This window comes from Centropristis striata, chromosome 6 (genome assembly GCF_030273125.1).
Source record: "Centropristis striata isolate RG_2023a ecotype Rhode Island chromosome 6, C.striata_1.0, whole genome shotgun sequence".
Lineage (NCBI taxonomy): Eukaryota > Metazoa > Chordata > Actinopteri > Perciformes > Serranidae > Centropristis > Centropristis striata.
In genome coordinates this window covers 7,862,338-7,878,474 of record NC_081522.1, presented here as the reverse complement: position 1 = coordinate 7,878,474, position 16,137 = coordinate 7,862,338, and the positions used below count along the sequence as shown (strand labels likewise).

At 42.9% G+C, this 16,137-nt stretch overlaps 1 protein-coding gene across 2 annotated transcripts in view; it reads left to right on the top strand.

Annotated features, from left to right (window-relative positions):
• LOC131973872 (PDZ domain-containing RING finger protein 4-like) overlaps nucleotides 1–16,137 on the top strand; it is a 137,829-nt gene that overhangs the window by 70,949 nt on the left and 50,743 nt on the right. The window contains exon 1 of one of the 2 annotated variants that reach the window (XM_059335990.1): nucleotides 5,662–5,952. The exons of the other annotated variant lie outside the window; for it this stretch is intronic. Coding sequence (XP_059191973.1) covers nucleotides 5,884–5,952 — 69 coding nt within the window. The 5' untranslated portion in view covers nucleotides 5,662–5,883. Of the gene's footprint in view, nucleotides 1–5,661; nucleotides 5,953–16,137 lie in introns of those variants that run through there. 2 annotated transcript variants of the gene reach the window in all.

Below are 16,137 nucleotides of genomic sequence, written 5' to 3'. Positions count from 1 at the left end.
TTGAGTTGGATGCACAGTATGGATTTTTTTCCTGCAGATACCAACGACTACCTGCTTTTTAGTGCCAACAAGATAGCTGTTCATTTCACATTTTTATTTCTTGTTAAAGAAGTTATTAACCTGTCGTCTATGCATGAAAGTTTGAAACTTTCAATGGGAATTTATGGGAATTAACGAAAATGATTTATTTTTATGGGGAAAAATGGGAATGAACCAGGAATTTAAAAACAAAGGTTGGCCCTTAACAGGGAACTTAAATATAGTTGGGGAAAATATATTTAGCATAATCTTGACTAAAACTACTAGATTTCATGCAAGTAAACTTGACTATCTGTTATTCCTAAATCACATGCACTTAGCCCACAGTGTCATGTTTTTGTTGTTGAAAGAAAGAACTGATTGTTCAATAAAATGTGGATCTACTTCTGTTGAAATGTCATGTTTTTATTTATTTTTACCAGAAATTTCCCACCCCTTTGCAACCTAGGTAGTGAGTTTAGGTGGAATTATATTTATATAAATTGCTCTGACCTTACCAAACAGACTTCACAAATATTATTTTCTTTTTTTTTCGTACATTACATCAAAAACTTGTATAGACTTTTATAGAGCATTTTGCCTCAGAATTCAAATCCAATTCTTTGAGATAATCTTTTTAAAAAAGACATGTCAACTTTACAACTTTTCCCTCCTTTTGGAATCCTTGCTCCATGTATTGCAAATTGTAACTGCTCTTGTTGTTGTTCTCTGTGTTTATTAATGGATAGCAAACCAACTTCAAAGGTGCATACCGCGGCTACTTTATCGGAGTGCGTAGGGGCTGCGCGGAAAAGGAAAATTTGGATTCATATTATTGCCCAATAATTTATTGGCTATAGTTTAGTTGTCAGAATAATACATAATACTATCATTTCCCAATCATTGTCCAATAACTTATAGAACAAATACACATCTCGCATTGGCCTTCATATGTCACTGGTAATTCATGGGAAACAAGAAAAAGAGTATCATCCTAAAAATGTCTGTAACTTATATCTCATTACAGGTTATTAGCGAGGTAGATGCATAAATACAGTCTTGAACTTGCTAATCACAGGTGCAAATAACCCAGTAATTCATAATAAATCAGTGTAGTTTGCATAATTAGAAAATAAGGCCATATCCACTTTGTGTGGGCAGAAATATGAGTCTAAATTGCTTTTCAGGCTATGAATTAGACGGCCATTATGTTGATGGCTTGAAAAGCAACATTGCACGTGTTATCATGCAGGATAGCCTGGAATGTGCTATTTTTATCCATGGTCATATTCCCACATGAATTAAAGATTCAAGCCTCTTTAATAATTTATTGTCATTGAGGAAGATGTTTTGGTTGGCTTCCCACGGTCTGGCCACGCTGGCGCTGAAGCACCCACCTGTGCATCAGTGCATGCATGCTGGACCAACTCCTGTCGAAGCTGTCATCAGAGGAGCGCGCTGCGACGATGATTCATTCACAAAAGGCCCTCATTTAATTACTCCCAAATCAGGTCACATGGATACCCGGGAGGAGCGGCTGCTTTTTCAGCGGCAGTGGGCGATCAGATCTGAGCCACGCGTCACATCACAAACCACTCTCAGATCCCCTCGGCTCTCCTCTCACGTGAACAGGATTTCAATCTTCAGCGCTCACACCAAAGAGATTTCCGCCCACCTGGTGTGTCAGAGCTGGCCTAATAAACCTGTTTATGTATTAAACACTGTGGGGACACTTGATATTCCTGACAGACATTGCCATAGACAAGTAATCACCACAATTACAGCTTCTTATTAAATCTCCAGCTATGTTGAGATGCTCTTGTTTGCTGTCAAGGTTACCATAAGCTTACACAAGTGGTGAAAGCAGACATCTCTTTCACTGATCCACCACTTTTCTGTCCCAAACCTCAGCTTTATGTCAATTAGATTATATAACTCTCATTTCATACCTGAGATATGTGAAATATCAACTTCTCCTTTCACTTAAGCTGCTGCCAAGAGCTTCCCTGACAAAAACAGTGATTGGCAGCCACAGCCGTGTTGAAAAGTTGCTGTCAGAGTGGAAATGAAAAATACGCTGGATGTTTTTCCTACTTTAAAAGTCATTCAGATGGGATGCTTGTCACGCTGTTGAATCAGGTGCAGCAGAAATACTGAATTGATCCAACTTCTTTGCTCCGCTGAGTGACGGACGGCGGTATTTATCCCCGGACAAGAAATCGATACAAATACAGTTTGAGGCCGAGCACTGATTGTGACTTCATATTCCACACTGGCAGCGTTCTGATCAGTTGTGTTTTGTTGCTCATTTTGCTGTTGTATATGTGTGTGTACTGTAAGACAGACAGAGAGAAGGACTCTGTGGCTGTGTGAGCATTAGGCGGGCATGTCTGAGGGGTTTACAACTGGGCCACATACCTGCATTACACACTTGGCTGAAGGTTATACCTCCAGCTTTAAGGTGCGCTCAAATATCAGTTTGTCAGAAATGCAATTGGAGAAACCTCAAAATACACCCATCACGGTGTGGACAAATCGCTTCTCCATGCCCAGCGATGTGAGGCCCATTAACTGAGAGAATGAACACGATTGAGGGCCTGTTTCTACCCGAGCAGGCAAAGGGCAGTCCGCATGATAAACGACCGCTGGACAGTGGGAAAGGACAGCGGGGAAGTCGAAAGGACACGAGAAGGAGACAGAATCGGTGATCGTCTCATGAAATACAGACTCTATACGTGATAGCTACTTTCATTTTCCATATAAATGTTAAACAATGAAATTTATCGAGTAAGTTTCTTGTATTGACCATAACTTCCGCATAAAAAGTCCACCAGGGACAGGCAGCGAGACAAATTATACATCCAGCTCTGCTTCACCTTGTCAGAAAGTAAATGGTTTTACTAAATGTATCTATGATGTGCCAATCCTGCCCTGAGGTCACATTGGAAATGCAGTCTCAGGTAAATTCACCCTGTCACAATGTAAAACTCACGGCCATAAAAGCTCCTCGGGAGAGCTTTTATCAGTCTTAATGCACTCTTCAAAGAGCATCCTTCACTTCGCATGTCCCATCCAGAGGTGCTGCTTGACCGCAGGCAGAGGCTACTGTATCAGTCTCGCTGCACAGATGATGAGAGAGACCATTTGGGTGACCGATGAGCATCTTAACCTTAAGGGGTCAGCGAGTGCAGCAACAGAGTGATGGTCATCTAGACCTCAACCCTGAGCCTCCTTGTGTCCTTATATTGGATGCTGTCAGCACATTCTGGATCTAATATTTGTCTTTCTATGCAGGGAGGACATTGTTTTCGACCCTTGATGGTTTTACATTTTCCATCTGTGCTGACTATAGAGAACTAGGCAGGCAGTCGGTCCTTCTCGCTCTCGAGCACTTCATAGCTTTCAGTCCTCGATATACAATTTCAGAAGACTGCCTCTGACTCACATTTCCTTCACAGTCCATTGTACCGCAAGCAAACATAGCACCCCTGTTCATCAAATGCAATATTATATGCCCGCTCCCTAGTCTCCCAACAAGAACCTTTGATGTCAAATTGACACTTTAGTGAACAGCACTTCATGGATTTGATATTGCCTGGCAACTGCAGAAAACCCACTCCTTGTGGCTTCTTCAGGATGAGGAGCGGATGGTAGCGAGGACGGTTTGGGTGTTGGAGACGAAGAGGGAGGATGCTGGATGGTATTAACCGTAATGGTCCTGTATGATGTATGTGTGTGTGTTTGGCTTGCCTCCAGGCAGTCGAGCAAAATTAAAGCCCAGAAAATCGGATTAGAGAGTCCCCGGGGGTGGGATGCCCAGTAGCCAGCTGATGAGCGCTCATCTACTCTTAGCTGTATGCTGCACAGCGAGCACCACTGTTGGCTTGGAGGCCAATTTGTTAACAATTATTGCTCGTTAGTGAAGCTTCCTGCTAGCGAACGGGGCCTCCATGGCGGAGACAATAGCCAAGGTCTATTGTCTTGCAATTATCACAGTTAGAGGGAAGACGGTGGCTGATGTATTGTCTCTGAAGTCTCTGGCTTCTCTGATTGCCAATTTGCTGTGAGGACTCCCGCTATCAGTGACACCTGTAGTGCCTACTGAGTTATAAATATGCAACAAATTGTGTGTCGTCTTATAATATGCCTGTCTGTGTCAATTCATATTTGACTTTTAAGATAGTTGGGCACTGTAACGTCGAGGTGCATTAAGTGTAAGTACTCCTGAAAGAGTGTTCATTGTGTTGTGATGATGTAGAAATACAAGTTATAATGCTGAACTGCTCATCTCTTCATTAATAGACCAATCTGCAGATTAATCAAGGAAAATAATCGATTGTTAGACATTTTTCACTATTTTCTTACATTTTATGGACCAATTTCATTACAAGTTCCTAGGGCCCACGATGATGTCATCAGGTTGATTTTGTCCAACCAACATCTCAACACTAAAGACATTTGTTTTATAATCAAATAATATACAGAACTGAAGTAAAATGTAAAAAAAAAAAAACATTCTTGAAGAAATGCCACAAAAAAGGATTATCGAAATAGTTGTTGGTTATTTTTATGTTGACTGACCAATCATCTGATTAATTGAATATTCATCAGCTCTATCCTGTATGTTCAATAAGAAATAAAGAAAATAAGGAAACCTATGAAGGGCCATTTAATGTTGTGATAGTGACCTTTGCAAATATAGTAGATGGAGCAGGGACCCTGAAGACCTATCTTTGGGGCTGATAGCAAATGATTACAGCCATTTAATGGGCTAATAACAGTCAAAACCATGTGTTTATTCTATTAAGTAAACACCCGGTTTAGTGAAATAGTGTAGAGTGCCAAAGGTTGAATCTTAAAATTACAGATCAATAGTCCAAAGTGATCTAAAACTGAGAAAATCAGCAAATCTGCACATTTGAAAAGCTACAAACCAGCAAATGCCCAACATTCTTGCTTGTTAAATGCCCTAAGCAAGGAATTGATCATCAATATTGATTGTTTAATACATCTGGGTATCAACTAATTGACTAACAAATTATTTCAGTACTAAACCTATTGCCACCAGGCATTTACAGGCGTTTACTGCTTGATCTCTTCGTAAGCAATACAATTCCATAAATCCATCAGAAATAAACACTATATGTCAACACACCCTGCACTCATGAAATGAATAAACTCTCAATAAATAGCCGCAGATGCTGGTAGGTTACCCATAAGCCTTTAAGAAGCCCGTCTGCCCACACAGTGTGTGTCGTCTCGGCACAGTCAGCCCTGCCCATGCTCCTCACAGGAGCTGCTCACACAAAGGAGCTTATTGTATAACTGTGCCTCAGTTTTAATGAACCAGTGCTCCTGCTCTCACACACTCCTCCCTCTCCGTCAGTCCCCTCCCCTGCTCCCGCCTCCCTCATGAATATCATAGTGCTCTGCCTCATTATTCATGAGCTGGTATCAGCGTAGTCATGTGCGCCGACACAGAGGAGGAAAAAGGGGGGAGTGTCTCAGTGAGCGAGAGTCACAACTCCAGCGTGCGAGTGTGTGCATGTGTGTGTGTGTGATTCTGTGAAATAGAGGGAGCGGGAGAGGAGACGCACCGGCTGATGCTGCTACTTGTACCACTGCTGAAGCTGCTGCCACACTGTTCACATCTGAACCTTCCTCTGTTAGACTCAGCTGGAGCTCTCTGTTCCTGTGAGCCGGGGTTGTCTCTGATGCTCACGTGTGAATGGGATGCCTGAAAGAGATGCTTGCTTAAGGGGTGACTGATGAGAACCAGCGCTCCGGTGTGGAGGGTGACCCCCTGTGTCCGTGCCACCACTACTCGGGGAGAATTGGACGCCTGGCGTTTCCACGACGACTATAATGGGCTGCAATCTGTGCACTTTACAGAAGCGAGAGGAACACTACAAGCTGCTGTATGAGATTGCACAGGTGAGCAGAGGCACGGCCGACTCGGGCATCGTTTGTGTGTGTTGTTGTATGTGATGCATTACGTGTGCTCTGCTGAGAGCAGGTCCAGGCTGCTGCTGCTGCTGCTGCTGCCTGTTCTTGGAAAGAGGTTCCTTGTTGGGAGTGTTTTTTAGGTTACAATACTCAAAATGAAAGTGAGGCAGCATCGCGAAGAGAGAGGCTTCTTCTTGCTCACCAGCAGATGTGTTTTTGAGTAATGAGCACTTGTTTGGAGAGCAGCCAGTGTGCAGCCCATTCATCCTGCAGGATTAATATATATTTTAGTAACACCTGAGTACAAGGAGAATGTTTCTCGGGATGTTTTGTGCCAATTTCTCAGTCCTAGGATGATGTCCTGAATGTGTCATTGAACATAATCTTATTAAAAGTTTCCTATTTGGTGTTGTCACAGTGAGACAGTTCAGTGATTTGTTTTAACTTCTTGAAGAACACTTCATCTTATTGTTCCTGATCTTAGTTCACAAATGCAACTCTTACAGTTCAGAGGCATTCATGCTTTGTTTGACTTCCGATGCATCTGAGGATTTTTTTCAGAGAAATTCATACCCTTGTTTTCCTTGAATATGTAATTAATTCTGATCATTTGGAGAGTTACCAGACAAACAGGCAGAGGACTGTATCTCAGGTTGGGGGTTAGCAGAACACATAAACAATCAGCCCTCTTCCTGTGACAGGCTAATAACTGTGCAGCTCAGTGTCTCCTGGAAGTGAAGTAGTCCTCATCCCCCCTTCCAATAGCGCCTGCCTTCACGCCACTGTGATCACAGCCTCATTAGCCGTTTTATACAACCATCCTGTGCATTAATTAGACGTGAAATGTCTCTCTTTACCCTTGTGAAAAGATGTGATGAGAAGAAATAGGGGAGGTATACTAGCTTGGGTTTACCACCGCCTGTAGCTTTCACCTCGGGTGCAACTCGAGACAAACTCAGGTGATGGACATTGTCTCAGATTTGGAGCTGCATGAATAATAGGAGAAAGCTGCGCTGCAGTCTTCTGGCTCTGCAGAGAAAGAGGTTGCATTCACTAATGGTCTGTTTAATATTAGCAGACAGACAGAATTGTCCAGGGACCATGAAGGATGAATAGGTAGCCAGCAGAGTGCCCGCCTCTCCTCAGGAGGGCCATAAAAATAGTGCTGTCTTGGTGCTTATCTTGGCTTTTGCGCCTCTCTCCGCACCAGTTGTTAAGAAACAGCGTTGACTCCTTTTCTCTTGGTTTAGCAGAGGGGATCAGTATCCGCCAAGTGGGCCAGTCTCCAGGGCACACTCACTGTTGACAGAAGGCTCTCTGGCATGTCTGTCCACCCACTGATATACTGATCTGGTTCAGGCGGGAGCTGCAACATCAGCACCTACTTTCTGATCACCTCTGTGGGAGGGAAGGCGGGAAGGATATAGAGCATGGAAGATAAAGACTGGGATGGGAATAGAGAGTAAGCTGTTAAAGATGCAGTTGTAAGAAAGGGAGGGAAGGGTAGAAGGGGAATTAAGGAAAAGAGCAAAGAAGCAAAACCTCACTAATGCGGAGAGAGGACTAAAGAGATGAAAAGAGAAAGGAAGAGAAGTTATCAAGTAGCCTTTTTTGCATTAAACCCACATGCATTAAAGAAAATCACCTCTTCTGACAGCCTTGCATGCACATATTCATGTATAGCCCACATGTCTCCACAGAGACAACAAAACAAGCAGCACATCCTCAACAACAGCGCAGCAAATGCATAAAAACAGCAACTGGCAGAAATAAAAACAGGGAGGGAAGACAGACGTAGAGGAGTCTCCTCCAGGTAGCAGAGCTCTCCCTGCAGCTGTAGAAGTGTGCCAGCTTGTCTTTGTGGTCAGAAGGAGTGTGTTGTGACAGCAGGAAGCTGCGCTCACACCACTGGCATCCTAATCCTCTTTCTTACATATCGTCTCATCTGTCCAGCTCTCTCAGCTCTCGCCTCATGTTTTTTCTATTATTCTCACTCCTCCTCGCTCAGTCTTTTTGTCCTGTCCGTCTGCTCTTCAGGAACACACACACCTATACATATATAGGTTCACACACACTCGCCACTCTGCTCTTGTGATTATGCAGAGTTGGGGAATGTGTGTATGCAAATGAGGTAGAAGTGGTTTGCTGGTGTCACAGCGTGACTGACCGGCCTTGCAGCAGGTTGATTTGAGGAGCAGGAGTCAGTCGCAGTGGTTGGTTAGCCACCTTCCTCCCCTTCCCTTCACACCCAGAAACAATTTTGACACTCTCCCCGTCTGCCTGACCCCACTAGCTGTGGGAGATTTATGACTAGCTGGCTCCCTCTCCCTCTCTCTTTCTCTCTCTCTCTCCATTCCCCCTTTTCTCTCTGTTCTCACGGCTGTGAGTGTTCTGCATGGAAATGTGCTCACCTTTTCCCAGCTGGCTTGCAAAGCTATCTCACAGAGCTGACATTTTTTATTTATTGTATTCCTGCCTGGACAAGAGGACACAGGAATCTTGTTGTAGCCTTGCTCTTTTTCTCACTTTCTAAACTCACACTTTCTTATTTTATACCTACCACTGATCATTCCTTCTGCCTTGTTCTTTTTTGTCCTTTTTTTTCCATTCCTCTGATCTCTCATCTTCCTTGATTACATTTGTCTCAACCTTTGGTCCAGCCGGCTCTCTGCTGGATTCCACTCCAGTTAACCTTCCAATGATTGCCCTCTATGTGGAGGAGAAGAAGTAGGATGTTTTTTTTTACCTCATTTTCGGTCAACAAGGATGAAACCTCGTTGAACCTGTTGAAACAAAGTTCAGCGGCGCTCACGCTTATGGTCAACCAGACTCTTGCATCTTGCATTCTGCACCAGGCTGCTGCTCGGGCCATTTTTTGCAGACAATAACATACTGTAGTTGATTCGCTCTGTGATCTGGCAGAGCTTTGTAATTCCCATTGTGTCCGTGAGCTCCCCTCGTGAGTGTCACACATTGTCTGTGCACCGCTGAAGCCCAGTGATGTGTGGCTTTTTTGGGGCTAATTAGCAGGATGGCAGATGTTGATGAGTGGAGCAACACAGCGTAGCTCAGAGTTATGTGGATAGGAGGAGATTTCTGCAGTGTGCAAGTGTGTTGATGCATTAACAGGTTTCATTGTCTTTTGACAAAAGTGCTTTTTGCAATAAAGGGTTGCAATCTAAACAAAAGCAGCCAAAAAGACTCCTTGAGCTATCAACAGTTAGCGCTGCTGTCTAGCCATGACTAGATTACAGATGTAGCAGCCAGCCATGCTTAATGTTGCTGGGTGCTGAATTGAGTAGATACCTCGACATTTCATTATCTTGTTTTGTAATTTTCCAATGAGCCTGGCTTTCTTTTTTTTGTTCCTAGAAGTTTTGAAAGCACCACAGCCAGTTTTATAAGTTTTATGAGACGGGAGGAGAATCACTCTCCGCTGCATTTGAGAAATAAATGGAAAGCAGCTCCCCAGCTCAATGAGGCACAGCAGTCCCTGATAACTTGCTGATGCATATGAATGAGAATGAGGAACACACACACACTCACTCTCTCTCACACACACACACACACACACACACACACACACACACACACATCTGTCTATGGGAAACAAAAACACAGTCTGTGTGAATATTCTAACTATAAAACCAGAAAGCTGTGTTTATGAATTTCAGAGTGTGGCAGCGCCAGGAGGGCGCTGTAATGGAACCTCAGAGTTTAGCGATGTCATGTTGAGCGGTGTCACCAGGTTGACAGGACGGGACAGATGGACGTGAAATGAAGCAGATCTGGAATTCATTTGTTCCTGGGGTGAAGGCCAATCCCCAGGAGTCTGGTCCTGCAGCGGGGTGGATTTGCTGTTCTGTGTGGGAGCACCACGTGTGAAACCTGTGGACCGGAGAGAGTCTCAGGAGGACACTGCTGACTTGCTGCTGCTCCTGTGACACCAGCGACCATGTGTGTAATGGATATGCATTCAATAAAAGGTTGAGCAGCTATCATGAGAGCCAGGCTTTCTGAAAACAGCGTTGGTAAGCTTCACTGGGCTGCATGGATCATCACATACAGAAAGCCAGCATCAGAGTGTACATTTGTGTTATCTGTGTAAGCAAGCCCATTATTTTTACAGTTAGTCTATAGAGTTGTAAAGTGGGGAGTGGTAATGTTGGGGGTCAAGGGCTTCGAAAGTGAGCAATATTGCCCACTTTGTAGCCTGGGTGACTGCGTGCGGAGGGTCTGAGCACTGAGTCATGGACGTCCAAGACCTTGCAACAACGAGGAAAGAACATGTTGCAATGATATTGCAATGGACAGGAGGTAATTTAAACTAGTCTGCAACAACAGAGCAAGACCGCAGAGAGAAGAGGTCCGTTCTTTGAGCCGCTCTTGTGTCACAGACATTTGATATCGATAATGTTTTACTCTCCATGAAACATTCTGGCCATATTCGTTTTTTCTTTGAGATGCATTTTTGTCTTCAAGGTTTTGTAGAAAAAAACTTTGATGATTTCAATTCGGTTTGAGATAAGAAAAAGATGAAACTACCAGAAACTGATCTGATTTTCATGAAACTTGGAAGGGTGTAGCATGGGAACAAGGAAGAACTCTGAATCACCAAGTGCAACACACAATTTTTACTTTCATTAAAATTGTGAAATTGCATGGCCTTGGTGGAGGCCTGCACTCTACAATTGCTTTCAAGTTAAGCTACAAACTGATGAATAAAAAGGGTGAAGTTATCGACATCTCCCAAGGCGTATTGTTGTAATAAACAATCCGATCCTCAAGCCAAAGAATTTAGTTGTGCTGGCTGGTAATGGCAAGTTAAAAAAAGGAGGATCATGTTTGGAGGAAGCTCACTCAGCCATTAAAAATCAGTTCACTTTTGGATTTTGGCTCACTTTTGAAAAAACCCCAGTAATTTCAGCCTGATGTTTTTGTAATGAATTTGAACAAAAAAGCTGTTGCTACAACTGTGATCTTGTCTGTAGAAACAATGGCTCATTAATCAGTTGACAGAATATTAATCGCTAATTGATTAATAATTTATAGTCATTTATATAGCAAAAATTACTCATTTTCCTGGTTTCAGCTTATGTTTTTTTGAGGATTTTCTTTCACTGTATTCTTACATTCTATATACCATATAATCGACTCATTACAGATAAATTAATAATGAAAAATACTGTTATTTTCAGGCCTATTGTGAAATAAGAGGTTACATAGTGGAACATCCTCCTGGAGCCAGCAGTCCTCCCACTTCCCCTCTAAGAGTATACATGTGTGTGCCTGTGATGGCTCTGATGGTACATTAATGCTGTCGAACCTTGCTCTCACCCCCCACCACATCTTCAGCACTATCTCCAGACAGTTAGCTACAAATGTTCTCATCCATCTTCTTGTCCCATTATGTTTTTTTGAAGGATGTCCCTCAACCATTAAAATTGATGGGAGTGATGAAAGAGGGGGAGGAGAGAGAAAACGTGCTGCTTGATTGATCTTATGTCCACCCAGGAAAGATTAGCTCCAAATATAATCTGGGCTTTCAGCACTGCTTTTTCCAATATCCCAAGCAGTAGAAAGGTCCATATTTTTGAGGTTCTCTTTAGATACTTGGACAGACAGACAGATGGACAGATCTATACACAATTCTTTCTGTTCCTTGCTTCTATAAAGAACCATCTTTCTGAGTCGGCCCCATTCCCCATCATCAGTTCCAGTTCTCTCTCTGTGCTTCATCCTACTGCCTCTAACCAGAAGCCCAGTCTGTCAGCCAAATATGTTTGATTACAACACAAATGGAAGTCTGTAAGCTCCGCTGCTGTCTGTCTCGGGGTTCCCAGCAGCTGAAATTGAGATCTAAATATGCTGAGATGATCTTTTTCCACTCAGGCTGTTGACAAAAGAGCAGTATTTACATCCTCACTCTATATATCTCCCCTCTCAGCGTCTTATGCTATTCCGGCACTTATCAGCTTGAAGATGCTGCAGAGAGTGTTGTATAACCACAACCTCACACTTACTGTGATTTCACAATCTAATTTTGTGTGAATCACACGTTTAATCTGTATAATTTATAAGCAAATATCGTGGTTTTTCTGACAGCAAAGTGTTGTTTTAAATAAGGGAATTAAAAAGAAAGTTTAAACCCAGATCTCACATTGTGGCCCGGAGATATGCGCTGCACTCCTCAGATACAGATGGTGCCACATTTGCCACAAGACATGAAGTCAATGGGTTTTATCAGTGAGTCCACTAAATCTCGCCGTGGAGGAGCAGAAGGGATTTAAGAGGGAGCTGATGAATTGACCTTTTCCTTTTCATCTGTTTCTTATCTCAATAAGAACCCAGCTGACCTTTTCAGCCACATATCAACTCTCCGGCCCCCCCTCGTCTTCTTCCGCCTCTCCAACCCAACATGAACATAGCACTTCAAAATTAGTTTTATCTCCCGTATGTGCCGCCGTCTGTGCTGATTTCTTTAATCTCACTCACAGCTACCGCCGAGGAAAAGCTGCACAAACAAACCATGACATATCATTTTCCTTAGGGAGGTAAAGCTGTTTATAAGGGAAGAAATTTCTCTCCGCATTTCACTGCAGGGTGTCTGGTGTCAAAGTGCTTGTTTTGGCTGTTTGCTGTTCTAAGGTGTTCAGACAAGGACTGTGATAGGAGGTTATCTTCTAATGTACGTGCGCAGAAACAACAAGAAACCAATTATAGAAGCAAACAAACTCTTGGAGGTCATAATACTCATTCACCTTCCCTTTTTTTTTTTATTTCTATCACCTCATTAATTCATCTGGGATAAAAGTAATCTCACTTTGGGTAAATCTCAAATTAGCAGATGGGGGTGACATCAGCGTGGCGTCATCCCTGAGTAACGCCGCGCCCCGTCTTAGTGCATGTTTTACTTTCGCATGCTAATCAAGATCAAAGGCCATCAACTTCAATCAGACTGGAGGAGCAACGGAGAAAATGAACTACATGCCTGAAGATCTCAATGCCAATCCCCAGTGAACCACATCGTCTATTTAATGAATTGAACCCGGTGTAAGATGACTCAGATTGTGTGTGTGTGTGTGTGTGTGTGTGTGTGCGTGTGCGTGTGCGTGTGTGTGTGTAAAACTGGGAAACGGCATGTTACCGTGGCTTAGTTGAGGGATAAAAAAGATTTTCTTTCCTCAACTTCTTGTTTGTTACCATATATCTGCCGGTAAACAAAGGAAAAAGCCATATTTTCTGCCCCCATTATTATTAACCATGACTTGTTGCCCTCAGTATAACTCACAACATGACATTATGCATTTCAAAGCAGCTATGTTATTACCTCTCCACGTGCCCATATCTGGTGTGTGCCAGCATTGTTTTAAGGAAATGTGCGTGCATGCAGAGATATGCGTGCGCACGCTCTGAAATATTTGTGTCTCTGTCGAAATTGGTTTGCATCCGTGCATGATTGCAGCAAGTATGTATATGTATGTGTCTGTCTGTGCTTATGTGGTCGCTTTGGACTGTTAAATTCTGTTTTCCACTTCCGCCCATGTGCGTGCGACTGTGTTTGTGTGTGTTTTTTCATGTGTAGAGTGAGAACAGACCTGACAGCTTGTGCTTCTCCACTACAAACATTGGTGAAAACAAAGAGCTGTGGGATACACACAGGGGGTTGTGCATCTGCATCCAGGGTGCCTCTTAGCTGATTATCTGAGTTTAAGCAGACAGACGGGCCCTCATTAATTTATTTCAATTCACTAGAATGCATCTTCCCTTCTCCCAATTAGTGGGTATTGCGTGTGCTGGGAAGGAACATTCAGCTACAAACACACATAACAACCATAATGGCTCTTAAATGTTAGGCACCTCTGAAACTTGAAGCTCTTGAAACATATTTTTTCAATCAGCTTTTACTGCTGTTTTACTGTCATATTCTGCCAAACTTGGAACACCTTTGGTTATTTCACATGAGAGATATGTGTGTTTGTGTGTTTTCCTGCCTCCTCCCCCTGGTTGTGTCAGTGGGGTGGATGTCGTCACTGTGACATCACCCATTTTTCTGCACTACCATTTTAAAGGCTCAAGATTGACATTTTGGGTGTCACCATCTTGTTTTTTTTGGAACCAGAGCATGAAAAGAACAGATATGGCAGCCAAGAGGACGCTATGTTGACAGCAACACTAGTGTAGCCAGGTGCATCTGTAATTCAGATAAACTGCAGACTCTGCCGAGGTTCATTTGTACAACCGAGCGCTATATAAGACATTTTTAGGCAACCAAAATGTTCCACTGCCCTGCTTTATCATCTATTTTACTCTCAATAAAACATTTTTTACAAAATGAACATCATGCTGTTTTGAAGACGACTTGAAACTAACTATTGAGAGCATAAACTCATCAAGAAAATCTTTATCGATATAATAATCAAGATAGAAGTAAGGTAATTTCCTCATAGATTTCTATATATTCTGAATTCTTTTTGCATCCAGTAGAGTCACCCCCTGCTGGCCATTAGAAATAATGCAGGTTTAAGGCACTCCCACACTGGCTTCACTTTTCAGACCAGGAGGTCTGTTTTTGGGTCTTAATGGAAAAATGTATATCCATATATTTTCATACACCAATTAGTCATATAAGTTGTGTTTTTCTTCCGCAGCATAGGTACTACTAGGGTCGTTTTCATGCTTCTATCTGGCAGGCAAACTTCCATGGCATTTATTTATAGCTTTATGGCCTTATATTAGAATTGAACACTTTTGGCACTCACCAGGGAGATGGCACAGTCAATTAAATCTGACCACCACCCCAACTAAGCATATTCTTTAAGTTTTAGCTCCTAATAGATAATAACCAAGAACATTTTTCTAACTTAAACTTTGAGGATTACTTATTTATCTTGAACATTTACTATCATAGAGAAATAACTACAATTTAAAAACCAGGTGTTAATTTGTGTAGTTAAATGGTGCAATTATTCTTCTATTGTGTAAACAAGAATGTTTCTCACAATGTGACAAATTAAGGCAAAATGACATGTTCTACAATTAAATTGATGTTCTGTGAAAACTGTGTTCCTGTTACAGTCTACATCAGACAGAATGTGTGAAAAAAACCCCTTCAGACTTAATTTAGTTTTCAATTAAATTTAGTTCCACACATAATTTCATAACATTTTAACAAAATACATTCATACCTCTGAGAGTTCTTACTGGTTGACTAATTACTGAGCTCTAGAAGGCGTATTAAAAAACCCCAACGTAATATATTTTCCTCAATTCACGTGTGAAGCAGAGATTTGCAATCTGTGGGTGTTTTCAGTGCTGCTGGATGGTGACAAAACAAGGTCCTCTCTCCGCTGCTGGTGAAATGAGAGAGGACCTGACAGAATACACAGGCTTTCTCTTATCTGTACGCTACAATGTGTTCAGCGTCCAGTTCTCCCTCCAGCCGCGAGATATCGGCTCCCACATCGCAGCTGACATTTGGAGAAATAGGATGGTGTCAGGGCAGCGGCTGGCTGGTGATCTATAGCTGATAAAAAGAGGTGACAAAGCCCCGAGTTCTTGTGTTGGAAGCCTTTTTTACTTTTTGTCTGTCTTTTACTCTTCCTCTCTGTTTTTTTTTTCTCACTTTTATGCTTTAACCTATGTGTGGTGGCTCTGAAGCTTGTGGATTGTTTGTGACAGGTGTGTGTGTGTGTGTTGAAGAGAGGATGACTGATGCTGGAGTAGGTCAGGAGATCAGTCTGTGTGTGTTGGGGTGGAGGCGGGTGGAGCTGGGGGTGTCAGGGTGACACAAAGCCCCCCGGGTGAGGCAGCCTTGCTGGGTGTCACTCCACAGGTCAGTGGGCACCCCCTGCGGCTCCCGTGATAAGCCCGGCCTGACAGCCGTTTGATGGGAAGGGTGACACGCGCTCACACCTCCGTGCTCCCCAGCTCGCATGGCCAGGCCCCCAGGAGGAAAGAGATAAGAAGCTCCATGAACGCGGCCGCTGCAATGGCATTGGCTATCTCACAGACATTCCTAGCGGCTCAAACCCAAAGAAAACATGAGGAGCTATAACAGGTATTATTAGCCAGAGTACAAAAGCCAGAGCACAAGCCCTTAGCTCTGTTTTTTAAAATAAAACTGTTCTCAGACTGCGATGTGACAGTGTTTAAGTCTACAGTTGCGAGCGG